At 34.9% G+C, this 27,040-nt stretch overlaps 1 protein-coding gene across 1 annotated transcript in view; it reads left to right on the top strand.

The window, feature by feature from the left end:
* Window positions 1-741: 741 nt before the first annotated feature.
* The window catches only part of kl-2 (dynein heavy chain 2, axonemal kl-2), a 28,569-nt gene continuing 2,270 nt past the window's right edge, over window positions 742-27,040 (top strand). The window contains exons 1-52 of the mRNA XM_089177293.1: window positions 742-780; window positions 1,542-1,712; window positions 1,894-2,089; window positions 3,291-3,387; window positions 3,797-4,048; window positions 4,353-4,480; window positions 4,776-4,894; window positions 5,068-5,182; window positions 5,262-5,395; window positions 5,463-5,665; window positions 6,750-6,978; window positions 7,600-7,751; window positions 7,878-8,128; window positions 8,661-8,881; window positions 9,140-9,254; window positions 9,400-9,571; window positions 10,676-10,851; window positions 11,469-11,631; window positions 13,037-13,261; window positions 13,345-13,633; window positions 13,716-13,853; window positions 14,018-14,188; window positions 14,322-14,613; window positions 14,878-14,969; window positions 15,110-15,313; window positions 15,444-15,649; window positions 16,085-16,270; window positions 16,403-16,622; window positions 16,721-16,887; window positions 17,124-17,344; window positions 17,407-17,516; window positions 17,595-17,710; window positions 17,779-17,879; window positions 18,090-18,268; window positions 18,929-19,228; window positions 19,484-19,771; window positions 20,620-20,810; window positions 20,895-21,070; window positions 21,213-21,364; window positions 21,680-21,844; window positions 21,936-22,102; window positions 22,244-22,415; window positions 22,628-22,840; window positions 22,970-23,185; window positions 23,440-23,590; window positions 23,951-24,100; window positions 24,303-24,435; window positions 25,270-25,614; window positions 25,703-25,975; window positions 26,062-26,406; window positions 26,493-26,627; window positions 26,700-26,976. Of these exons, the coding sequence (XP_089033419.1) occupies window positions 742-780; window positions 1,542-1,712; window positions 1,894-2,089; window positions 3,291-3,387; window positions 3,797-4,048; window positions 4,353-4,480; window positions 4,776-4,894; window positions 5,068-5,182; window positions 5,262-5,395; window positions 5,463-5,665; window positions 6,750-6,978; window positions 7,600-7,751; window positions 7,878-8,128; window positions 8,661-8,881; window positions 9,140-9,254; window positions 9,400-9,571; window positions 10,676-10,851; window positions 11,469-11,631; window positions 13,037-13,261; window positions 13,345-13,633; window positions 13,716-13,853; window positions 14,018-14,188; window positions 14,322-14,613; window positions 14,878-14,969; window positions 15,110-15,313; window positions 15,444-15,649; window positions 16,085-16,270; window positions 16,403-16,622; window positions 16,721-16,887; window positions 17,124-17,344; window positions 17,407-17,516; window positions 17,595-17,710; window positions 17,779-17,879; window positions 18,090-18,268; window positions 18,929-19,228; window positions 19,484-19,771; window positions 20,620-20,810; window positions 20,895-21,070; window positions 21,213-21,364; window positions 21,680-21,844; window positions 21,936-22,102; window positions 22,244-22,415; window positions 22,628-22,840; window positions 22,970-23,185; window positions 23,440-23,590; window positions 23,951-24,100; window positions 24,303-24,435; window positions 25,270-25,614; window positions 25,703-25,975; window positions 26,062-26,406; window positions 26,493-26,627; window positions 26,700-26,976 (9,699 nt within the window). The remainder of the gene's footprint in view (window positions 781-1,541; window positions 1,713-1,893; window positions 2,090-3,290; window positions 3,388-3,796; window positions 4,049-4,352; window positions 4,481-4,775; window positions 4,895-5,067; window positions 5,183-5,261; window positions 5,396-5,462; window positions 5,666-6,749; window positions 6,979-7,599; window positions 7,752-7,877; window positions 8,129-8,660; window positions 8,882-9,139; window positions 9,255-9,399; window positions 9,572-10,675; window positions 10,852-11,468; window positions 11,632-13,036; window positions 13,262-13,344; window positions 13,634-13,715; window positions 13,854-14,017; window positions 14,189-14,321; window positions 14,614-14,877; window positions 14,970-15,109; window positions 15,314-15,443; window positions 15,650-16,084; window positions 16,271-16,402; window positions 16,623-16,720; window positions 16,888-17,123; window positions 17,345-17,406; window positions 17,517-17,594; window positions 17,711-17,778; window positions 17,880-18,089; window positions 18,269-18,928; window positions 19,229-19,483; window positions 19,772-20,619; window positions 20,811-20,894; window positions 21,071-21,212; window positions 21,365-21,679; window positions 21,845-21,935; window positions 22,103-22,243; window positions 22,416-22,627; window positions 22,841-22,969; window positions 23,186-23,439; window positions 23,591-23,950; window positions 24,101-24,302; window positions 24,436-25,269; window positions 25,615-25,702; window positions 25,976-26,061; window positions 26,407-26,492; window positions 26,628-26,699; window positions 26,977-27,040) is intronic.

The following is a 27,040-nucleotide window of genomic DNA, read 5'->3' as shown; positions in this document are numbered from 1 at the left end:
AATATCACGTAGGATAAAAAAAGGAAAATCGATAAAATCGTCTCTCGTTTAAAAAAGACTTTAAATATCAAGAAAGCGAAATAATATATATATATATATACATATCCTTGAAGAATTTCGAGAAGATACTTTATAAATTTATGCGCTCGTAAAGCTCGCTAAGACACCGTAATAGTGCTTAAAGATCTGAAATTCGCTTCTTATGATTTTATGCACTCGCGGGACTTTCCTAGGATTACCTCTCGACTACTTACGGAGACTTTTATTGTCGTCTCGACGAAAGGAGAGACGAGGAGCATAAGAGATCCGTAAAGAGAAACGTTGAAATCGACGAGGCAGTCGTAATACGATCCTCTCGCATAGACGCTTGATGCGTTTACTCCGGAGATTAAACTTTCAAGTTATTTTTATGTTCCGCACCATAATCGTACACGTATATATATATATTACATTATGTTTATACTATATTCAACTCTATAGTATAACAAACTGTCAAATAATAGCTAATGAATTGCTATTGAAAAGTTAAGAAAGTTTTATAAAAGTTAAAACAATTGAAATTTACTTTTTCACAATTTTTGTATTATATTCTTCAAAATATATACAATCGATATTTCTAAAATTTGTGAACAGAATGACCAATTTAAAATATTTCTTTACTTGAAGAAAATATAATTTTGTTACTATCTTGATCATTTTTTTGTGTAACTAAAATTGAGAAAAACGTAAGACATTACATTAATGTCACAAATGCTGTTAGAATTTATCCCTTACAACAACGTAAATGTCTCCGTGCTTGCATGCACATTTTAAGTTAATTTTTAGTTTAGTTATCATTTTTCTATGTTATTTGGAGAACAAACAAAAAAACGCATCTATGTTCTTAAAATTTTTTGATATTTCATTGCTAGAAAGAAAAAGGATAATTGTTTTAAAATCAAACCTTTAAAGTTCCTCTTTAATGCAAACCAAAAAGCGTATTAATTTTTTTCTCCCTCAGTTCTCCAACCGAATCCATCGAATAAATCCGTTTTTCAGACTACAACGACTAAAATGAATTATCCTCTTTCATATAACTCGAATCCAAGCCATAGATTTCATTTTTATATGTATATACATATACATATAAAGAGTCTCCCATCCTACCGCATTCATCAATTTTGTACTTTCTTTTTTAAATATAAACTATTCAAGTTAAGCTCACGATATTACATAGATTCTATGGAATGCGAGTTCGTATAAGTATTGCATTGTTGAAAAAAATGAATACGTAATGCTTACATATTTTTATGCATATTTAAAAATATTGAACTATCCGGTGTAGTTCTTGAGAATTTTTAAGTACTATTCTAAGGCAACATATATATATATATATATTCGCATTGATTAATTGACATAAAATATCTTTTAATGTAAACTTAAAAGCAGTGCTAATAATATTTGAGCAATTTCGATATACTGATTTAAGAAACACTAATATAAGTGATATTATAACTTCGTATATGATTCGTTAATTTAAAAAATGTTTTTCTCCATTTTAGACTTTAAAGCAGTGGCAACAATATTTGGATAATCTAGATATACTGATTCAGGAAGCACTGAGATTCTGCCTTAAGGGTTCCATGGATGTTATGTATGAAGCCCTTCACGGAGACGGGACGACAGGTCCACCTCCTCTTCTACTGGTGCAAGTGGACTTGCTCAACAATAAGGTAGCAACAGAGAGAGCCATAATTGTGTCCCTTCGCAGACATTGTTCGAACGTCCAACGTTGCTAACCCTTCGGCTTACCATCTCGGAGATTCAAGCGAATCACGATATCGGTTGGGAAGGGAAGCGACCTTCGACCAAGAACGTTTGAAAGCTAACACGTTCGTGTGTCCTCGTGTTCAGATAAACTTCTCACCAAACCTGTCGGATATTGCCACAACCCTATCCAACGTTCTCAACCACCTATTTACACCTATTAAGAATTTTCATCGATTAACTGAAAGGTTCAAAGTCTCCTCCTCTAAAGAAATAGAACCTCTTTGGAAGGTCTACGAAAAAGACGAAGATCTTATTCGTTATCAAAAATTGCTTAACAATGGTATTCAAATCGTCTTTTCTTTATTGTGTTTTTTTTTTATACAAAATGTCCCCAAAAAATTTAAGACCAAACTTATATAACATATTAATGGATTCAAATAGAGCAAACAAGTTTTTAGAAACTTATACTCACTATAATGATTTACTGAAGAGTTATAAGAGTTTATTAGAAAAAAAAAATTAAATAAAATTAAAACATATATTTTCGTGCATAAGTTTATATAAAATTTCTAGATCTAATTGATTTTATTAATACGTAATATAAGTATCGTCCTCATTTCTTGGAATATTTTGTATATATATGTATATATAAGAAATTATTAATTATTAAATATATATATACACTAGATATACATCTATATGCCCCGCCACGCGTTGCTGTGGCTCACAATCAGTCCGATACACACGTCTTTAATTCGAAAATTTCAAACTTTTTAATACACGTGGTTATACTAATAAATAGTAGGTTACATAAAACGTTTGTACTTTTAACATGGTGCCATCTATTTAATAGTTACTCAATCCAGTCAACGAATTACTTTATACCGCCATCTGTTAGAACCTTATCGAACTAACAGAGATAATCATGATTCTTCGTTAATAAACAAATAATTCGCAATAAAATAATATTGCAATTATAAATTGAGATATAAGCTATCCTATCTTTCAAGTTGGATGAAACTGCACACAGTGTGCAAAATTTTATTAAAATCGGTTCAGTAGTTTAAGAGTCCATTGCAGGCAAACAACGTAACACATAATTTATATTAAGAAGATATATATATATATATATATATATTTCTTCTGTGCACGTTTCTGTAATTGAACTCCTCCTAAACGGCTGGACCGATTTTAATGAAATTTTTTGTGTGTCTTAAAGTGGATTCGATAATGGTCTGTCGTTACAATTTGGTCCATTTTAAATTATATATTTAATTAATTTTTTATTTTTAAGTTGTTATGCGAAAAGTTTATAGATTGAAGTTAGTCGATATTCGAGATGACTTTAGATATTGTAATAACTTTTTAATAAAAATTTTCACAAAAACGGTCCAGATTGTTACAGCTTATTCCAAAAAGTTTAAAATTTTTGAATTAAAGACGTGTGTATCGGACTGATTGTGAGCCGCAGCAACGCGTGGTGGGGCACCCCTAGTATATATATATGTTTAAAAAAATATAAATTATGAATTAATTAACAGAGATGAATCATTGCTTGTCCCAAGTACAAGTGTATCTTAAAACGTGGGAACCTTTTAAGGACGTATGGGAGGTCAATAAAGACATTTTTATGCAAAGGTTATTTTCTTTCTACCTCGTTTCTCTCTCTCTCTCTCTCTCTCTCTCTCTCTCTCTCTCTCTCTCTCTCTCTCTCTCTCTCTCTCTCTCTGTATATATATATATATATATATGCGCACGCGCACGCGCGCGCGCGTGTGTGTGTGTGTGTGTGTGTGTGTGTGTGTGTGTGTGTGTGTGTGTGTGTGTGTGTGTGTGTGTGTGTGTGTGTGTGTGTGTGTGTGTGTGTGTGTGTGTGTGTGTGTGTGTGTGTGTGTGTGTGTGTGTGTGTGTGTGTGTGTGTGTGTGTGTGTGTGTGTGTGTGTGTGTGTGTGTGTGTGTGTGACATATCTATTTATAATTGTAAAATTCTATTATACGTAGTGCACGTAATAAATACATATTTTAATTTTCCTTTATTGTTATACAGATACGAGAAACTGAAGCCAACGGTTACATCTTTCGATTCAGAAATTAGCAGATACTTGGACCTTGCATACAATGTCGAGATACAAGAGACCGTGATGAACGTACATTTTCTCGAAATAAATTGTGATGGTTTAAAAAGTATTATCATTCAAGAATGCGGGATCTGGCAACAGAAATTAAGCACACTCATGTTACAAGTAACCGAAAACAAAATCAAACACGTCTATCAATACATCGCAGAAAATTCGAAAAAGTAAGCAACTTTTATTTAAGAAACATTAACTACACACAATGGCCATTTAAAAGTATTATTCACAAGAAAATATTAAATGTAGCGTGATGTTTAGGTCGATAACCCACGTTGTAAATATTCCATATTTTATGGATTTCCATGGTCCATAAAAATAAAATTTTAACGATCCAAACCACATGTTACGCGAGTGGTGGCATGACTTGCTCGATCGTTCGAAATGTTTCTTTTTTTTCTTGCTATTATTTTTTGTTTTATTCTTTTTCCAATCGGAGGAACGCTCGTATATAAATTTAACCGTTCACAGAATAACGAAGGAACCAACGGATTTGATCAGTATGCAATTCGCAATGCAGTTGTTCGAGAGACTTAACGCTGAGATTCCAAAGGAGGAAGCAGAATTTCCTAAGATCGTAGAGTTCTACGAAACGTTGGGTAAATCTTTAAATGTTTCCTCTTTTACTTGGAAAGTAAAAGGATCGATAACATGATTTTCTTCCTTTATCTTTCTCTCTCTCTCTCTCTCTCTCTCAATCTCTCTCTCTATCTCTTTGTTTCTCGATAAGAATTTCCACATAATTTTATATAAACAAATTTTATACGATTTTATACGAACTTTAAAATTAATTTTTATTTTTAAAATCGTCTCTTTTCTTATTATACTTTAGTAAATCGAAATATAATCGATACTCCATTGACATAAATTAACAATGCTTAATTCTAATCATAGAAAAATTCGAAATACCAACTACGTTTGAATTTAAGAGAAAAGTAAAAGACATCGACCGATCGTGGGCTGCCTATTTGGAGCTACTTGTTTCCTACGAATTGATTTTACTCGAAAAGAAGGTACGTGGTTCGTTTGGGTACGTTGCTCACGGCCATTTTTGAAATAAAATTCCACTTTCTTTCTCTCACCTTTCTTCTCTTCTTATAAGACTAAAAAAGTACTAAGGTAAAGGGATAAAAAAAAAGCAAAGAATATATAAAAGAGACTTCTTAACTTAAAGAATACATTTCAGGAGGAATTCAAAAACGCTTTGCTTCAAGATTCGACTATGTTCCATGAAGATATAATGACATTAGTTCGCAAATATAATGATACAGGACCGTTTACTTCCGAATGGCAAATAAATGGTAAATATAGTAATTACTTTTCTATCTTATAAAAATATTTATTCACATTTACAAGTGAACACATTTTGATTTTATACAGATGCATTTACGTGGATTAATGTATTTTATAAAGAAATACATTCGTTGAAGGAACGAGAGAAAATGCTTAAAGCACACCTTACAGTTTTTGGCTTGAGTCAACCCGATTCTTTGGAATTGATAAAACTCGAGGAAGTACGACTTCGGAACTCGGTTGAATTCAATAAAATTATCGTGAATCGTTATCCCGTTTCATTAAACTTTTTCGCAGGACACAGCAATCATCGAGATCGTATGGAAAATGACTGCCGAGTGGAACGAAGCATGGAATCGTTATAAGACCGAACAATTTTGGAAGATAGAAATAGAAGAGATGGACACAACTGCGAACGTTCTATTTCGAAAACTCACGAGACTCTGCAGAGAGCTTAAGGAGAGAAACTGGGAGATCGTTGAGCACACGAGGTACGTCGAGGATCTCTTTCTAGTTCCTACTTAACTCTTCTTCTTCCAGTACTGTAGCGAACTTGTTCACTAGATTATTCTAATACGGGTCACGGACCAAGAAGAAAACTGTGATTTGGTATAACGAGACTTCACTTCAAAATATTGACGACGTTCTTCTTTTACTAAAATTTTCTATAAAACTTATTTTACTCGTTTTGAGAGAAGAAAAATAAGAAGTATATTCATATATGACGCGAGTTTCTATAACGTAAATTTTTATAACTAGTCAAAAATATTGAAATCACTATTTCCATATAACGCAATTCTTCATATACCGTGGTAAATAATAAAATGCGTAAATTTCTTGTATTTAAAAATTAAAATTTGCTTCAATTGAGCATTTTAAATTGTTATATATTATCCTTGCTATCTTTTACTCTTTTAAAATTGCTTTAATTTTATTTAAATTTTTAATCATTATGGTTATCAAGAATAGTTAGCATATATATATTCACTGGAATAAATTACAAATTATTTTGAAGAAAATAAAAAATAAATCTTATTATGTGAGGAAAATGTTCGTACAACGAAATTTCCTATAATGCGAATTCATTGACATATTAACCGCATTATGCAGAAGTTTATTGTATTTGTATTCATCTTGACCATCGAACGTGATATTTAGAAAATTGTTTTTTATTATTTGTTAACCGATCATGAACACTTTTATCACATAATGAACGAGACATATCCGAAACTATCCGTCATGTTTTGTAACTCGAGAACTGTATATATGTACATCGGTGAAAACATAGATGGGCGAAACAAGTATAGCGTGCTTCATTCTGAAAAGCAAATGAAAAGCAAACAGAAACACGCAATTGATGCTAATTCTCAATGATTGTAGCATGTAGAGAGAGAAACGCTTCATTCCGTGTCGAAATTATGATCACACACTATAACGAATGTGTGAGTTCAAATTGACAAGCACGAATACCGAATAATTAACTGCAAAATTTCAAACCGAGCAATACTAAAATTAAGTGCTTTTTTTTAACGTGGTATTTTGTCATTTACTTTTATCTAATATTTTGTAACACAGATCAAGAGTGGATAAATTTCGTCGAACTTTACCACTGATAACAGATTTGAAAAATCCAGCACTGAGATCTCGTCATTGGAGGAAAGTTAAAAATCTCGTAGGAAGAGAATTCAACGAAATGTCCGAAGATTTTACCCTTGACGTTATCGCCAATATGCAGATGCAAAATTTTGCCGAACAAATAGCCGAGATTTCGAATGCTGCAACGATGGAACTTGAAATAGAAATGGTGAGTCTCTCGTTTCAAAAAAATTTGTTCGAAAATTCTCCGGTGTCAGAATCTCTCGCGGATTGGATCGAATGTTAATTTAAATTTTAATTTATGACGGCACAATGATATGGATAAAATTTCAAATAAATCATAGAAATACTTACAGAGATATTAAAAATGTAAATTACTAAAACCACTTGACGAATCCTGCGATACATAATTTGTAAACTCATTAATACTGAACTCAATAACATTAAACTTTCAATTTCATACTTATATTAATGTTTTAAAGTAGTTATAGATATGGGAAAAATAATTAAATTTAATTATGTTACTGTTATATTCATTTGTATAATGCATAAATTATTTTTATTTTCAACATCAAATTAAAATCCGTAAGGAAGTATTTTTAAAATGAAACTTTTTAAGCGAGGATAGCGATAAAACTTTGTGAAACAACATGAAAAAATTATTTAATATTTGAAGTATAATAATTTTTTAACTAATCTAATTTTTATATTAATCCTACTTTAATGATTATTATTAACTAACATTTAGATTATAATTTGATTAAATTTAATTTACGACAATTTTTAGATTTGTAAAGAATCCTTATAAGAAAGATTTATATTTTTGTAGGGCTTGAAACGTATAGCTGAAGTTTGGAACGTAATGCCAGTAGAGATGGTACCGTACAAGACTAAAGGTATTTACAAATTAATGAGTATAGACGACATATTACAAACACTGGAAGATCATCAAGTTCTATTGTCTTCGATGAAATCAACAAGGTATCTATATTTGTCAAACCGAAAAGAAAAAATAAGAAAAAAAGAAAGAAACAAGAGAGTGAGAGAGAGAAAGAAAGAGAAGAAAATGTTAGTCACGTTAAGATTTTATTTATTCGTCTTTCGTAGATTTGTCGAGCCATTCGCAGTAGATGTCGACTATTGGGAACGAGCCCTATCCACAGTGGGGGAGGTTCTCGAAATGGTGCTCAACGTTCAAAGAAGCTACTTCTATATGGACAATATATTCTCCAGCGAGGACATTAGAAAACAACTTCCAAAAGAGACCGAAGAGTTCAGCAAGTTGACAAGATCCTGGGTGCAAATCACGTCCCGCATGGCGAACCACGGATTGGCTTTACCGACCACTCACGTTCCGCGTACGTATATATCTCGAGATCGAAAAGTTTTATCAACTACGCCCAAGAGTTAACGTTGTTCGCGTGTACTTTCTGTTCAAAGAAGTAAAAAACAGACAGAGAGAAGAAAAAAAATAATCCTCGACAGATTTTTTTCTTTAACTCATTTCGACCGAATAGTCACGTAGTAAAGGTACACGAAAAATAACATTTTTATTGACTCTACCTAGAGTATTTCGCACTTTCTAACGCGATACTACACGAATTTTCTTACGGAGATAAGAATCATTTAAACGCGAGGAAATTATTCAAATTACGAGTTACGGCTACGCGAACCGGATAGGATAGGAAAATATCTATCTTTCTTGGTAGTTAAAGAAAGATAGAAAGTAAGAGAGAGAAGGGAAAGAGAAAGGGGAAAAACAAAAGGAAAAAAACTGTCGTGCAACGAGGCGTCCACGTGCCTGCAAAATAATGTAAATCTACTAGAACGACCGCATTTGCATTTTTTCGCTTACTTTACGTATACCCCCCCGTTTCTTCCTCCCACCAGCCAATTTGCTCCAAATTCTGAATAAACTTAACGACATGTTGGAGGCACTGCAACGTGCTTTGGAACAATATCTCGAAACTAAACGATATGTATTTCCAAGATTCTACTTCATTTCGAACGATGATTTACTTGAGATACTAGCCAACTCGAGAAAACCGGATCTCATACAACCTCACATCAAGAAACTCTTTGAAAATATAAAATTTCTCACTTTTGGCAAGGTATATATTAACACGACTGGCATTTTCTTTTCTAACAAAATATTTAGCTGAATATAATATTTAAACATTTAACATTATTAATTAAACAAGAATAATAAACATAAACAATTAACAATTAAAAATTAATATTAAATAACGTAGAATTACGTCAACTGCGTTATTCAGCTAAACGATTAGAAATGGCGTCTCAAATATAATTATCATAAACAATAAATTTTCTTTCGTTTTATTCTATCATCTTTATGATCTATTTCTCAGTCGTTAACAGGTAGACCATTAGCCAATGGCATGAATTCCAGTGAAGGTGAATATGTTCAATTCGTTCATCCAGTTATCCTTGAAGGTCAAATAGAAAACTGGTTATGCAATATCGGTAAGCAGTTATTAAACTAAAAATTATATTTCTATTTTTTATATTGCTATCCTTTTATCGGTTAGCAAAAAAAAAAAAAAATAGAAAAAGAAAAAAAAACTGTAAAAGAACCGAAAATCAATGCGAAGTCGTTCGTAATTTGCAGAAGAAGCGATGAGAGTGAGTTTGCGCGAGTTATTGAAGCAATGCAGAGAGGTGCTGCGGAAAATGCTCGCAAAACGCGACAGGTGGGTAAAAGAGTGGCCGAGCCAACCAGGAATTACGTCCACTCAAATCCAGTGGACGACCGACTGCACCAGGACACTCATGCACTGCAAGTGAGCGTTGCCTATGTCTCTCTCTCTCTCTCTCTCTCTCTCTCTCTTTCTCTTCTTTTTCTCTTTCTACAGGAATATATATATACTTAGACATATATGTATATACATAGACATATGGTAGGTACATTTCCCGATTGGTAAAAATGTAACAGGAGTTACCCAGAGAAATCGAAAGGTTGCAGCTTCTTTGCCTTTCCAAAGTTAGTTCCGAAAGTTCGATTCGTTGAAAAGGTAGAAAAATGCATAGAAAGGATAAAGAGAGATGGAAGATAGGAAAGGAAAACAGGAGAATAAGGGAAGCAAAGGAGGGACCGAAAACGGGATAGGCAGAGGGTAAACGAGGAAAGGGACACGGTAACTCTAATAAGAGGAATTTTGCATATTCTACCTCTCGTCCTGCGATCCAACCATGCCACCCTTCCTCTTCTCGTTTGCATATACTAGCCGTACTGCGAATAATTTAACCCACACCAACACTACCGGCCGTATCGTCTCTCTTTCTCTGTCTCTCTCTCTCTCTCTCTTTTTCTTTTCCCCATTCTCTCTCTCTCTCTCTCTCTCTCTCTCTCTCTTGATCTCTTCGGCGGAGTAAAATCCCTACGTCCCGGGACCTTGGCTGTAAACGTTCATGTAACGCGAAGCTCTGTGTACCCGGTCGTTGCTCGAAGCATCTCGTCATGAAAGCAGAGAGAAAGCTTGAGGAAGAGCTTGGTGAGGAGAAAAAGAGCAGCCGGAAAATCGTTGAGAAACACGAATGGTTGGTGAAACGGAAAGAAAAAATGCGTACACCCGACGAATATCGTCATCTTGACGATGTTGAACTTTGAAAGAGTGACAGAGAGAGAGAGAGAGAGAGAGAGAGAGCATGAGAAAAATATACAAATTTTCTTTCTATTATCTTCATTTTCTATACTCTCTTCCGTAATCGCGAATAACGTACAATGAATAAATGTGAGTTACACTAACATCATTGCGATCGATTCTCGATTCTATTGTTCGTTTTATTCTTTAAAAAATCGATTTTTCCTCACCTTGGAAGCTGAAAGATTTAATTAAATGATTTCTACATTATTATTATTTATTAATTAATTTGAAATTTTATAGATTGGTGGACTCGAAGAAACCCTTAAGACGATTAAAAAGGAAACAAAATCAGGCGTTGGCGAAATATTCAGAGGCAATAAGAAGTGATTTGAATAATTTGGATCGGCTTAAGTTCAAGGCCATTGTTGTAATCGAGATCCATGCAAGAGACGTTATCGAACGAATGTACAAGAACAGTAAGTTTTTATTTTAGATATATTTATTTTAAATTTTATTATTAATAAAAAATAGAAATTGAAAACGAGATAACATCAATTTTTTTAGGTACAATGTGTTTTTTCATTATCATTTAATTATAACTAAACATAGCAAATTTAATTAGAAATATATTTTTGAATTTCACACATTTCACTTTACTCGAAATAAACCTTATTTGAAAACAACTTTTTTAGTGCGGAAACTTTAAACCATTTCTGGCTTTTGAAACGCGCGAGAATTTTGAAGAACATTTCTAACAAAACTTGGTTAATTTAACGATAACTATATATGACCATAAGAAAATGTACCTTTTCCATTTACAAATACGAAATTACCTACTCTTATTTTCTATGCTTTTGTTTGTTAACGTACCACGAAAAGCTCTTTCATACGATGAGATTTATAGAAAAAAAAAAAGAATAGTAAAGAAAAACATCAACATCAAAAAGGAAGAAAAAAATAAAAAAACAAAATTTCAAGTTATCTCACAAATAGTAAAATAATCTTTTATAAACATTAACTTAGAAAGAGGATCGTTTACATCTCGTAACTCAAACGAAAACGTTCGAGAAAAGCTCTTTTCGTTTTCTTTCAGATTGCAAAGACGTCGCCGCTTTTGAATGGTTATCACAGTTAAGGTTCTATTGGGAAAAAGACATAGAAGATTGCATTGTACGACAAACTAATACTTACTTTAAATATGGATACGAGTATCTAGGAAATTCAGGACGTCTTGTGATAACGCCATTGACTGATCGGTATGTTAAAAAATTAATAATCAATTAATTAATTCATTCAAGTTATAGTCGTAAGTTTAACTTATTTTTAAATGCTATTATAATTTAAGACTATAACAAAGATGAAATAGATATTCTTCAATTAAAAATTCTTATTCTATGACATTTCTTTATTTTCAAAACTAATTTTAAATCAATTAAAAAAAAGATCTGACGGGAGAAAAATAAATTTGAAAAAATGAAAAAGACGATAATGATAAACATTTAATAATATTCGAATAATAATTATAATAATAAATTAAATGGATAAAAATATAAAATATATAGTTAACATTAATAATGATCATAGAGATAATAGGTGTAGAGGGCTTGAGGAAGATAAAAAAAAAGTTTACACGATAGGAGTAAAAAGAAAACGTAAAGCGTGAAGAAGAACGGCAAAGGAGGAAACTAAAGAGACAGAAACGTAATCTACGACGATACTTAACGCGGTATCGATTTAATCGCGATAAAAGGGTACCGCCCGCAACGCCGGTGTCTAATTTATAGACAGGAGCTGGCCGATTCGACGCTTACTTTCTTTTTCCTCCCTTATAGAGAAGAATTTGTCTCGCGATAAAGAAGGATGCCAAGAACGAGCCCAACATCACCACCACTAACACCACTACCACTACTCACACAACTATACTACTACTACAACTACTATTACTATTACTACTACTACTACTACTGCTACTACCAACACAGCCATTGCTACACAATGTCGAGTTATTATATCGAATTCTCTTCTTTGTGGGCACGCCGTGCAATCGTTCCACCCTTTTATTCCCTTCACCAGACACAATCCCTTTATCTCTTTTTTTTCTTCTTCTCTTATTTTTTTCCCTTTTTTTTTCCTAAACTGATTAAATCGCAAAGTGCACTGGAGTATACAAATTCGATAAATCGAAACAAGATTATTCTATTGCACCTCCTTTCTTCAAGAAAATACATGAGAGTGGAAGAAATATATGGAGAGAAAAAAGAGAAAGAGAAAGAGTGATGAGTATGTAGATATATAAATTAAAAGAAAAAAAAAGGGGAATTTTTTTAAAAGTACATGCTCGATTTTATAAGACATTTATTCTAAAATTGGAATTTCTTCACTTCGTCTCTTTTTCTCTGTTTTTTCCTTTTTTCTTATTTTCAAAGAGATTTCTTTTATTTTTACAATTACATTAACGCACAATCGCCGATAGTATTCTTAGTATCATTTTTTTTTAAATCTTTTTTTATATTTAATTATTTCAATACAGTTCATTAATTTGCTGTAGCTCGAATGATTCTACAATGTCACGATAAGATACACTTCATTGATTTTTTCCATTATATTTATTACTTTCTGGTAAGTTTTCTAGAATGCTATTCCCTCTCTGTTCATTGGCAGATGTTACATTACTCTAACGACAGCGCTTCATTTGTATCGAGGAGGAAGCCCTAAGGGCCCAGCTGGAACAGGGAAAACTGAAACAGTTAAGGATCTAGGAAAGGCATTGGGATTCAACGTGATCGTGCAGAATTGTTCCGAAGGGCTGGATTACAAAAGTATGGGGAGGATGTTTTCGGGTTTGGCTCAGACGGGTGCTTGGGGTTGTTTTGATGAATTTAACAGGTTAATAGAAAAACTTGAATTAAATTCAAATAATCGCTTTATAAAATTTATGAAATCTTTTGATGTATACTTTCTTATCTTAGAATCAATATTGAAGTATTGTCCGTCGTGGCACAACAGATATTATCGATACTGACCGCACTCTCTCAGAAACTCAAGAAATTCGTTTTCGAAAGCATGGAGATAACATTGATCCATACCTGTGGTATCTTCATCACGATGAATCCCGGGTATGCTGGTCGCACCGAACTTCCGGATAATTTGAAATCCATGTTCAGACCAATCTCTATGATGGTACCGGACAGTAGTATGATCGCAGAAATCAATTTATTCGGAGAAGGTTTCCAGGAAACTCGTGTACTCGCACGGAAGGTTATTATCGATCGAGCTTCGCGTTTCGGATTAATTCGCTATCAAAGTTGTTGAACACTGTAATTTGAAAAGTATTTTCTAGGTCTTCACTTTGTATACATTAGCACAACAACAACTAAGCAAACAGCATCACTATGATTTCGGATTAAGAGGTATAGTTACTTTGACTCGATACGCCGGTTGGAAGAAACGACTTCATCCGGATTTAGCCGACGATGAGGCGAGTAAACGAGATAGGAAAAATAATAATAGAAAATAAAAATTCCAATAATACGTTGTTAACTTATATATATATTTGAGATCCTTTTCATTTCGTATAATTTACGAGGTCGTTTCGGAATGATTTCAAACGATCCGATAAAGTAAAATCTCATCGAAATGCAGGTGATCATTCTTGCAATGAAAGACATGAACGTGGCTAAACTTACGTCAGACGATCTGCCTCTATTCCTTGGAATCACCACCGATCTATTTCCAACTGTCGACGTGCCAACCGTAGATTACGAGGAAATCATCGATTATATTACTAAAGAGGCTATCAAGTTAAAGCTACAAGTAATTTCTACATATGATAAAATATTATCTATCTCTCTCTCTCTCTTTCTCCATTCCCATTTGATTTTATTATTATTCTTATTATTCTCGTTATTTCTAATACACACAAAAAAACAGACAATCTCTTTCTCAGCCGATTCCATCGATAATCACTAAAGTGATTCAACTTTACGAGACAAAAAATTCGAGACATTCCACGATGATTGTTGGTGATTCAAACACAGCAAAGACGGTCATATGGAGAATATTGCAAAATACGATAAGTGGAATGAAGAACGATGGTAAAGCGGGTTACAACGCCGTTCATGTCTATCCAATTAATCCTAAAGCACTGAACCTCAGCGAGCTCTATGGCGAATACAATCTCTCGACCGGAGAGTGGCTTGATGGAGTAATATCGTCGATCATGCGGAAGACCTGCTCCAGTAAAATGCTTTTATCTCTTCTCGAATTGAACTTCTAACAAAGAAAATGATTTCTACGTTATATCTTAACTATGATAGTAATATAATTAATCCCATTTGTCTAATTATTAAAAATAATAATCGCAACGAATATCATGCGAGAAACATAAAATTAATGGAAATACGAAAATAACTAAAAAATTAACTAGAAGTATAGTGAAATATCGTCAAAATTGTTTATAAATGTTTCAAACACAAGTGAATCTTCCTTTATTATCTTTACAGGTGAATCGCCCGATGAAAAGTGGATTCTCTTTGATGGGCCTGTCGATGCCGTTTGGATCGAAAACATGAACAGTGTCATGGACGATAACAAAGTAGGTCTACCTCGGTTTATTCCAAACGAAATTATTATCAGCTCGTACGTTAAATATCGTTTACCTCACCTATCGTGAAATATTTATCGGCATGTATATACATGCATAGATACATATATACATAATGCATACATTCGTAGATCTTGACACTGATCAATAACGAACGGATCACGATGCCGGAACAAGTATCCTTGTTGTTCGAGGTTGAAGATCTCGGTGTAGCCTCTCCTGCCACCGTTTCCAGAGCTGGTATGGTCTATAACGATTATAAGGATCTTGGTTGGCGTCCTCTCGTTAAATCCTGGTTACAAGGTTACGAGCAGAAAGTTAATTTCGTTGAACAGGTGATATATACAACTCTGATTGAAAATATATAATAATATAATTTAATAGAAAAGAAAACGAACCGAGAAAAGAATAAACCAGTGACAAATTTACATCGGGGTCATTTCAAATAAACTTATCTTATGTTAGATGAAGGAACTGTTTGAACGTTTTGTCGACCCAACGTTGGAATTTAAGCGTCAGAAGTGCGAGGAACTCGTGCCAGTTCCCGAATTAAATTCCGTTCAGTCCCTTTGTAAGCTCCTAGATGTATTCGCCACACCCAAAACCAGCTTCGAACTTGGCAACGACGAAGAAGCGTTCACCACCGTTTGTAGGATTTGGTTCCTTTTCTGGTACTTTCTGAGACCTGCTCTCTATCTCTAAAATATCAATTCTAACCACTTGCTCACGCCCGATTCCAGTTTCTTCCATAAATTTCGTCATGATTCCTCTTGCATCTAAACGAAATTTTGCTTTCTCCCAGATTGCACCTTACTTTTTATTTTTCCTTTATCTCTTTCCATTTCTTTATCGACAATACACAATACGCAATAAGAAAACTATACTAACGTAATACTTCTCGGCTTTTTGGATCCTATCCATTTTGGATTTACTGCTTTCTCTCGCACCATTAATTGCAATTTCCTCTCGAATTGCCAAACGTACGTCGGATTACAAACGAATCCCTCTTCCGCCATTCATCACGGATGATCGGTTTACGCGTAGAACGCTTAACTACGATATGATTCATTCGAAGGAATAAATTTTCCTATATCGGTATTACACAGCACAATATGGTCATTGTGCGCCTCCGTTAATGAGGATAGCCGTCTAAAGGTGGATAATTTTATGAGAGAATTAGAAGGATCCTTTCCCTTAAGAGATACTGTCTACGAATATTACGTAGACGTGCGTCAGCGTAGTTTCGTCTCCTGGGAAGAGAAATTATTACAGAATTGGAAGTTCCAACCTGGGTAAGAACAAAGGCTTTTAAATCTCTTTTTCGTTCAACGAATCGAACACTTTTTATTTTATTTCTCTTTTTCTTTGTCTTATTCTTTTTACCTTTAACAAGAAGAGAAACTAAAAGTCTTTTTCGTCTTTAGGACACCATTTTACAAGATAATTGTCCCAACAGTAGATACTTTTCGTTACGATTATATCGTGAGCAATTTGTTAATCAACGGTTATCCTGTTCTATTGGTTGGACCTGTAGGAACTGGTAAAAGCTCGATTGCACGATCTGCTTTAGAATCTTTGGATAATTTAAAGTATGGATTACTCGTGATAAATATGTCAGCTCAAACAACATCTAACAACGTACAGGTAATTTTAATGATTATTTAGTGAACGTCGAAAGACTTTTCATGGATGTCGGAAACAATGAAAAGATACATTCAACAATGAGTTTCCTATACGTCTAGGAAGCCATTGAGAGCAGACTGGAGAAACGCACGAAAGCGGTTTACGTTCCCGTCGGCAATAAAACGATGATAACTTTTATGGACGACTTTAACATGCCGATGAAAGAGACGTACGGAGCACAACCACCATTGGAGCTGATCCGTCAGTGGATCGACTATGGATTCTGGTAAATCAAAAAGTTTCACCAAAGTCCACAGGGAAGCAGATCTATTCGTCTATCGACTTCGAGAGGTGGTAAATCAAAGAGTTCGTAGAAAAGCAATGAAACGTAGTTTGTCTTTAAAGCACAAACACATCTCCCACTTTTCAAGAATTTATCAGAGAAATTTGAATAACTTTACCGAATATTTTAATACTATTATCGAATTTGACTAAATAATTCTAGATAATTTTTCGCAATAGGTACAATAGGCGTAATCAACAGAAAAAATATATACAAAGAATGCAATTAATAGCTGCCATGGGTCCACCTGGTGGTGGTCGTAATGTTATTTCAAATCGTTTATTAACGAGATTTAACATCATCAACATGACATTTCCTAGCGAAAAACAAATCGTTCGAATATACGGGACGATGCTTAATCAACAACTCACTGACTTTCATGCGGAAGTAAAGGGAATTGGTAAATTATAATATAATTCTCCTAATCACTTTAACGAGTTCAATTTGATTTGTCATTCTCAGCCGATGGAGTAACACTTGCTACAATAAATTTGTATAACAACGTTGTCTTAAAGATGTTACCAACGCCCACTAAAATGCATTATCTCTTCAATTTGCGTGACATATCTAAGGTAATCTTTGCCAATGTAAAATAAATGATTACAAAAATAATAAAAATGCGAAAGTTACGATTCTATTTATTCTAATAGATATTTCAAGGTTTACTACGAAGTCACAAGAACTATCAATATTCGGCTCAGACCTTTTTACGTTTATGGCTTCACGAAACTATTCGTGTTTTCTGCGATCGTTTCATCGACAAAAAGTAAACGAAAATTATTCTTAAAATATTGTTAATTTAAATCTAACCGTAATTTTCTTTTTTTTTTTTAGAGACACGGAGTGGTTTCTTGAACAGATAAGCGAGCAGCTTGGGACATATTTCGAGATGACAATGACTAACGTATGTCCGGATAAAAAAATTCCTCTTTTCGGTAAGCATACCATTCAGATCTCTGTAGAATAATTTAAAATTAACTTAATCAAGCTAAATGAATTCAGTTACAAAAAAAATTAATCGTCCGCGAGAAAAAGATAAAAAAAAAGATCACGGCATATGTTAACATAACGCCGAATTAGAGTCATAATACGTACGCAACGATGAAGCCATAAAAAGACTGTCTAAAGAAAATACACGAGCGTAGGTAACTTTATGAATGCCTGGAACATATACGAGGATCTCGTGGATATTGCCGCCGTGAGACGCCATATAGAGGAACAAATGGACGAATATAATGCTTCTACTGGTGTAGTACGCCTCGATCTCATTCTTTTCCAGGATGCGGTCGAGCATATATGCCGCATTGTCCGTGTGATATCTCAGGTCAGTGATTCGTGAGCACCAGGTATGATATAATATGGGCATCAAGACCATTCCGTACTGCATACCCTTTTCTTCTTTTTTCTTACTAAAGAAAGTAGACGGTTTTCTCAAATGCGACATGCGATGTAACATTGTCTTTTTTATCTTAAAGTTGAAAGAATAATCATGAACCCCTGTGTTTGTTAATCAAATAGATTTGATTATATACATAACTTCAGAATGATTTTCATTGACCAAATGAACAATTTTTCATTCTGTTAATTGCATTGATTAATTATTATTATTATTATAATACTATGTTGTGTCAGCACGTGTGTACGATAATATAACTAGCAGAATAATATTATGAGAGATCTTTAAATACGTTTTAAGACATATGATTTCCTTTCAACATTCAAAATGATCGATGAATATGAAACTAAATGGAAATTCCAAGGAAGACTGTCTGCTTTCTAAGCTAATCTCTAATGTCAGAAGTTCATAATGGCTTGAAGAAGAGTGAAGAGTAAATGTTTCATCTTGTAAAACGCTTACATTATGAGAAACTATTTTAAATGAATAGTTAAATGAAAATATTCGTCTTCGAGCTTCTGTTATTATTAAATTCATATTTCATCGTCTAATCGATTCTTGAAATGCAAGGACAATCGTTTTGTATAGCCCCGAGGCAACATGCTGCTGGTCGGGATAGGTGGTAGTGGCAGACAGTCGTTATCCCGTATAGCAGGTTACATGTGCGAGCTGACCACCTATCAAATATCCGTTACGAAGCAATACAAAGTGATGGAATTCCGTGAGGACTTGAAGAAGCTTTACTCGATGGCAGGGGTTGAGAACAAGCCGACCAGTTTTCTCTTCAACGATACCCAAGTGGCGGAGGAACAGTTTCTTGAGATCGTTAACAATATGCTGAGCACTGGTGAAGTAGCCAATCTCTACAAAAGCGATGAAATGGAAGACGTGAGTACCCATGCGATCAATGTAAACGTTGTCAAATCCTGCCACCTTACTACGTAATCCTGCTCGTTAAAAAAGACTTTTTTTTCTTTTGAAGAAAATAATGCATTATGGCAAATAATACGAGCTTTTCTTTACTAACCAAAGATTGTCCGATTATTCATTCGCTCGAAATTTCAATATAATGATATCATTGTGAAAATTGTCGATAAGTTATCGAGACAATATATACTCATATATAAATCGTCTTACTTGTAGATAAAAAATCGTTTAATGAAAGACGCTATGAGAGCAGACATAATCCCGTCAACGGAAGCGATATATTCCTTCCTGATCGAAAGGGTTCGTGCCAATATGCACATGATATTGTGCATGAGTCCGATCGGGGACGCCTTCAGGAACAGATTACGGCAATACCCATCTCTGATCAATTGCACGACCATCGATTGGTTTCTGGAATGGCCAAGGGAAGCTCTTCTCGAAGTTGGCAACAAGTTCCTCATGAATCTCAATCTGACGCTCACTATCACCGGCGAAAATAAAGTGGTGGGTCTCGCGAGTTCCGCCTGCACTCTTCCTCATCCTTATCCTCCTCCTTTTCCTTCTTCTCCCTCTCTTCATCCCTTTCCTTCCTTCTTTCCTTCTTTTCCAGCCGATCGATTCGGCTCGACTAGATTCGATTCTGGAAATCGACGCCCCTCGCTTCTTCCTCCCTTCTGCCCACTTTGCCTTTCACCCTCTCCTATCTACTGTAGCTCGCTTTCTCTTGCTTCTCATCGGCCGTAGCGAGAGTTTCCGCAACCATTTCGTAGAATCCGATTATTTTCCCCTTTATAGTTTCTCTCATTCGTGAACGATACGACGCTTTGGCACGTCGCATCTCTCTACCATCGTCATTTTCTTATCGGGTGCTTTCGATATCGAGAACCCCTTCTTTATGACCTTCCTTATTAATAGTCACAAACTCCCTACTTCCTTTTTATTAAGTTTTTCTTCCTTGTTTTATCCTTTTGTTACCTAGTTACAATATTAAATACGAAAAAAAACGGAATAAATAATATATGGAAACAATTGAAAACTTTAATAAACCAATAATTTAATGTACAATAATATATCAAGTAATAAATTATGAAATATCCGATTTTGAAACTAAAGTAATAGGATGTTTTATACGTAATGATATATTAATGTGGGACAAACGCCTCCATGCTAAACTTGTTAAGCATTCGTGGAGAGGGATTGGTCGATGGGCCCTGGATAGAATAATGGATAAGAGCAATCGCCCGGAAAGCTAAAGATCCTGGTTCAAGTCCCGGTCCAGTCCGTCCAGCGGTCCAGTCTTTTTTCCACGAATCTTACATTAATAATCATTATTATTTGTTATTAAAATACAGGAACCAAGACAATCTGCAACAGCTATTCCGCTTCCACCATTACAAGAACGGATGCGGGACGGTATCGCTTCAACGTTTGCTTTGATCCACGGTTTGGTCTCGAAATTTTCTATTCTTATGATGAACGAAATGAAACGATATAATTACGTCACGCCTACGAACTTTCTTGAACTAGTCGTTGGTTACAAAGAGTGAGATTAAATTGGAAAATACATTCAACTATCCCCAATCGAGCAGTTCTCTTCTATTCTATGCTTTCTGTATTCCTCACACAGAATGTTGATTGAAAAAAGAAAAGATTTAGCCAATCAGGCGAATAAACTTCGCGGTGGCATATTCAAGATAGATGATACTCAAATGAAAGTCAATGAAATGGCCGCCGAGTTGGAAGTAACGCAAGAACAGGTTCAAATATCTACCAGAGAATGTGAAGAATTCTTGGTAACTATAGGTAATATTTGACTGATTTTTTTATCGTAATAAATACATACAACAGAAACTATATAAAATTAATCAAATACTGTGAACGGATTAAGAATTAAATTTTGATTTTTTCACCCTCGATATTTATCCAATGATACCTTATTTTTAAGTTAATCAACGTCGTGACGCCGATGAAGCACAAAAAATGGTAACCGCCAGGTCTCTTCGAATCAGTGAAGAGCAGAAAGAATGCAAGAAACTCGAGAAGATAGCACGTGCCGATTTGGCCACTGTCGAACCAGCTCTAAACGAAGCTATAAAAGCGAGTATCCTTCTCTCGTTTAATACCTAGTACAATTTCATGGTACAAGTGATTCGTTAAATAGCATTCAACTGCATAGGCCCGATACGTTCCAGTATAAAGCAAATATAGTATACGTGTGTGAAAAGGATTAAAATACATAGATGCATGAGAATCCGCTAATCGAAATGCTATCGTCCGAGATTATGTAAACATATTCCGAAATGCTTTTGAATGGGTTGCCTGTGTTAACCGTAGAAATTGTAGAACTACGAGAGAACTGATTTTATTAAACTGGCATTGGACTAAAAGTAAAATTATATTTTCTATTTTCAGGCTTTGGAAGCGTTAAACAAGAGGGATTTGGCAGAAATAAAGTCCTTTGCCCGACCACCACCGAAGGTTGAGATGGTAATGGAAGCGGTTATGATTCTGAAGAATGCTGAACCAAGCTGGGCGGAATCCAAACGTCAGCTGGGAGACGTGAACTTCATTAACACTGTACCGATTCGTTTCTCAACTTTATCTTTTCAAAGTTATATATAGCATTTTAAAACAATGATCACAATGTATTATTCATTTTCATTTTTAGCTTCGCGACTTTGATAAAGATCATATACCGGATAGAGTATTGAGAGCAATTACAAGATATACGACAAATCCGGAATTTGATCCTGTTAAAGTTGGTGTTGTCTCAGTAGCCGCCAAGTCACTTTGTATGTGGGTCATAGCCATGGAAAAATACGGAAAGCTCTATAGGTATGATGATACTCATATATCTATTTATCCATCTATCATATATACATTCATACGTACGTTAGATAGACTAGATAAAGAAAAGAATAAACGATCGATATCCTCACGTAGAAGTAATTCTATAAAATCATTCTCTCTCTCTAGGATCGTTGCGCCAAAAAGAGAGAAACTCGAAGCCGCCTTGGAATCTTTGCGGCAAAAGGAAACTGCTTTAGTGGAGGCTACGGCGCAACTGCAAAAGATACAGGAGGAGCTTGAAAGGTTGCAGGAAATGTACGACGCGAAGATGAAAGAAAAGGAGGATTTAATCAAAATGGCAAGGGAATCCTCTAGATCTATGTCTGTCTATCTATCCTTTATTCTTTCTCTCTCTCTCTCTCTCTCTCTCTCTCTCTCTCTCTCTTATATTTGCTTCGTATAGGTGAAAAGATGTAGCCGGAAAATCTCTTATCTTTTTTTTTCATTTTTTTTAATTGTATATCTCATGAACGCCTAGATCTTACACGGAAAATATTCTTCTATTAACAGGCTGACTCATTGAAGGTGAAATTAGATCGCGCTGCCATGTTGGTCGAAGGTCTATCAGGAGAAAGAATTCGATGGTTGAAAACAGTTGAATCGCTAGGAGAATTTTTTGATTGGTTACCCGGTGATTGTCTAATATCCACGGCATTCGTGTCTTATTTGGGACCTTTCGTGTCGAATTATAGAGAGAAACTATTCACGATTTGGATGAAAGAGGTGAGGCATAACTAATACTAAGATTCTCCTATAACTCGGCGAACACGTTGAAGCTCGCGCGTTCGTTACAAAGTAAATTACACGGAGATTATTCAAATTACAACGGGTGTATGATTGAAACGCACGAAGGTAAGCGAGAAGGAAATCCCGATGTCGCCTAGACTCGACGTAAAGGAATTTCTAGCTGATCCCACGACGATCAGAGAGTGGAACATTCAAGGATTACCTTCAGATGGGTTTAGTACCGAGAACGGCATCATCGTGACGAGAGGCACTAGATGGCCACTTGTAATCGATCCGCAATGTCAAGCGATGAAATGGATCAAGAACATGGAAGCAAAGAATGTACGTGTACCATTTTCTCCTTTATCCTTTTATTCTTATTCCTCGAAAAGTCTTTCTGTATCGAGTTGACGAACGAACAGACTAACGGACAGACAGGCGAATACTTTCTCTCTTTCTCTCTTTTCACTAATTCTCCATCTGGAGTTTTTCGAGAAAAAGTTTCGCGCTTTACCGCGTGTTCACAAAGACCGCGAGGCAGCCGTTCGTTGGGAGGACGTGACTTTTCGCCCTAGCTTTACCAAATGTTATTGCAGTCTCTGCGAGTAATCGATTTTGGCCAAGCGGACTTTATGAAAGTTTTGGAACAAGCGCTCCAGTTTGGCTGGCCGGTTTTGCTCGAAAACGTTGGGGAAACTCTCGATCCAGTCCTGAATCCGATTCTGGAAAAAGCTTTTATCAAATCAGGTAAACGTCAAAGCTCGCCCCCCTCCCCCCCCCATTTCCCCACTTCACTCACTATTGTTATCTCTCTTCTACGAACTCTTTATTGTTTTATCTATCAAACGATTGATTCGCAATTTGATATTTCCTATCACGTTACATTCAACACGCTAGAAATTAATTCGACCGTAACAATACTCCACACGTTTTGTTCTCATTTCTCTCTGTGGAATGTAGAAAATATATATATATATATATGAGTTTCGTTGTCCCTTTCAATATATACCCATATATATCATATATGTACGTGTATATGCAGCATTTATATAATACATATATGTATGCGTGAAAGTAATCACGCCTGCGTTTGTATATGCGACACAGGTGATCAAGTGATGATCAAGTTTAACGATAAGATGATCACTTACAATGCAAAATTTCGACTGTTCATCACGACGAAACTTTCGAACCCCCATTACGCTCCGGAGATATCCACTAAAACAACGTTATGCAACTTCGCCATTAAGGAACAGGGTAACTAATTATCTTAGTGTACACCACCGAAATAGAGAGATCGAGAGCCTGAGTAAATACTTGTGCGCGTGTGTGCATGAAAGCTGTGTATGAAGGGTTAGAGGAAGAGAAGATAGAGAGAGTGAGAGAGACTAGTTGATATGAGTGAGTGAGAACAACGACTCGGACATTTCCCCTTACCACACCTTTGCCACACTTGCAGGATTAGAGGCACAACTCTTGGGAATCGTGGTCAGGAAAGAGAAGCCGCAACTTGAAGAACAAAAGGACAGCCTCGTCCTCACGATCGCATCCGGCAAACGGACGTTGAAGGAACTAGAAGATAGAATTCTCTAGTGAGATCTTCCATTCACCCAATTGTTTTTCTACATTTTTATCATTCCTTTTGCTCATATTTCTCTTGTCTTCTTATAACCCTTATTTTGTTCTGATTTCTATCTCTCTCTCTCTTTTTCTCTCATTTTCTTTCTCTACTGTTTTATATGCTACAGCTTGCCTTACAAACTTTTCTTTTTTCGCACAAGATCTTTTGTTTATATTTTTCTTCTCTCTTTAGAACTTTCATTTTACTTTAGTTTCTTTTCTCTTACCGTGTTACGTGCCAGATTCATGAGTAAACAGGACGCAATATGAGTTCGTCTACAGATATAATAAATAGCTCAGGAACTTTGTTCGTTGTGATGTATATTTTATTTTGTTAAATTAGTAAATAGTAATTGAAGAAATTTTTTAAAATCGAGAATAGATTAATCGAGAATAATATAGTTAGGCTGGAGTTGAAAATTATTTAACGTGGATTTTGGAAAGAAAGAAAAACTAGGAAAATTGATGAGATATTTTTAGAGTCTTTCCAAAGAATAATAATAGTAGATATAATAATGGTGTAAGTAATGATAATAATAGTGATAAAGTATTTTATTTTTATAAATTTTTGTTCATTTTTAAATTTGTATAAAGAAAAGAAGTTAAGAAAATTATTTTAAAAATATTTGAGGTAAAAATCTCGGACTATTATCGATACAATCGATAAGAGACGAGCAAGATGAATAACGAAACGTTCTAAAGATCTCATCCTAAATGATCCCCCTCGTAAACACTTCCTGAGTGTCGATTAGGAGAATCATGTCTGGAATTCTCGATGACTGAAACGTGCTATATCCCTTTTGTAGTCTTTTGAGCGAGGCAGGACCTAACCTTCTTGACGACCTGGACCTTCTCAATACTCTACAAACGTCTAAGGCTACGTCAATATCCATTGCTGAATCTTTAGCGACGTCAGAAGAAACCGAAAGAGAGATAGACACAGCTAGGGAAGGTTATCGACCATGTTCTCAACGAGCTTCGATTCTTTTCTTCGTTCTCACAGATATGAGTTTAATTGATCCTATGTATCAGTTTTCTCTTGACGCATATATCGCCCTATTTATGCTATCCATCGATAAAAGTGCAAAAAGCATAAAACTTAACGAAAGAATTGAAAGTCTTAATGATTATCATACTTATGCTGTATACAGGTAATTCCGATTATATCTAATAATGATTATAAGTGAAAAATATACCTTTTACTTTAATTTCGATCTGTGTTTGCGCGTGTTTCAACAGAAATACCTGTCGAGGATTATTCGAGCAACATAAGCTATTATTTTCCTTCGATATGTGCATTAAGATATTAGACGCTGAAGGGAAGATAGTCCCTGGGGAATATACTTTTCTTCTCAGAGGTGGAATCGTCCTAGATCGAGAGAATCAGCCGGACAAACCTGTACCTTGGTTGCCTCCAGAAACTTGGGACAATATAACAGAACTAGACAAGCTTCCAGGATTTCACGGTTTGATTTCATCATTCGAACAATACTCTCGGGATTGGCACAATTGGTTAGCTTCCTGTTAATTTTATCAAATTATTTCATTCTTTGATATCCTTTATCTAATCTTATTTTTTTTGAACTTTTCATAATTAGGTATATTAATACGGAACCGGAAAAAATTCCTCTCATTGGTGATTTAGAAGAAGGTTGTACGGCATTTCAAAAAATGATGATCATACGTAGCATTCGTCCCGATAGAATGCCTTCAGCCATCGTAAACTTTATCGTAAGAAATGTAGATCAAAGATTCGTCGAACCACCGGTACTTGATTTAAAAGCAGTCCTGGACGATTCTGTTGCTCATACACCGTTAATTTTTGTTCTTTCACCCGGTGTTGATCCCACGAGCATTTTAATGCAACTAGCAGAAAGCCAAGAAATGACAGACAAATTTATGAGCCTATCCTTGGGTCAAGGACAAGCACCTATAGCAACAAAGTCTGTTATTTTCAATATATATATATATATATATATATATATATATATATATTTGTTGATTTTATAATGTTAACTTTTATCTTTAGAATTATACATATTGGCGCAAAAGAGGGATTATGGATTTTCCTAGCAAATTGCCACTTATCGCTCAGCTGGATGCCGAAATTGGACAAGATTGTCGAAACTCTTGTCAGTAACAAAGCTTTGAATCCAAACTTCAGGTATTCCCTAACGACAGTATCGAAATAAAGCAATAAGAGAATCGATAAAGGAAAGTATCGATCCTTTTACAGATTATGGCTTAGCTCGAGTCCAACTCCTGACTTTCCTATATCAATCCTTCAAGCTGGGATAAAAATGACGACGGAGCCACCTAAAGGATTGAAAGCCAATATGAAGAGACTGTATAGCCTCGTCACGGAGGCACAATTCGACATGTGCCAAGCAAAATCCAAGTACAAGAAACTACTCTTTGTTCTTGTCTACTTTCATTCGATTCTCTTAGAACGTAAGAAGTTCCAGCAACTCGGATGGAACGTCATTTACAGCTTCAACGATTCCGACTTCGAGGTTAATTTGAAAGAAATAAGAAATAAACTTAGAAGCAATATAAAAAATCGAGTAATATACTATA

The sequence above is a fragment of the Polistes dominula genome, unplaced genomic scaffold (assembly GCF_049000335.1).
Source record: "Polistes dominula isolate Pdom_NZ unplaced genomic scaffold, Pdom_raw_medaka contig_20, whole genome shotgun sequence".
Lineage (NCBI taxonomy): Eukaryota > Metazoa > Arthropoda > Insecta > Hymenoptera > Vespidae > Polistes > Polistes dominula.
Note: the sequence above shows the minus strand (reverse complement) of the source record. Positions and strands in the feature narration are given on the sequence as shown.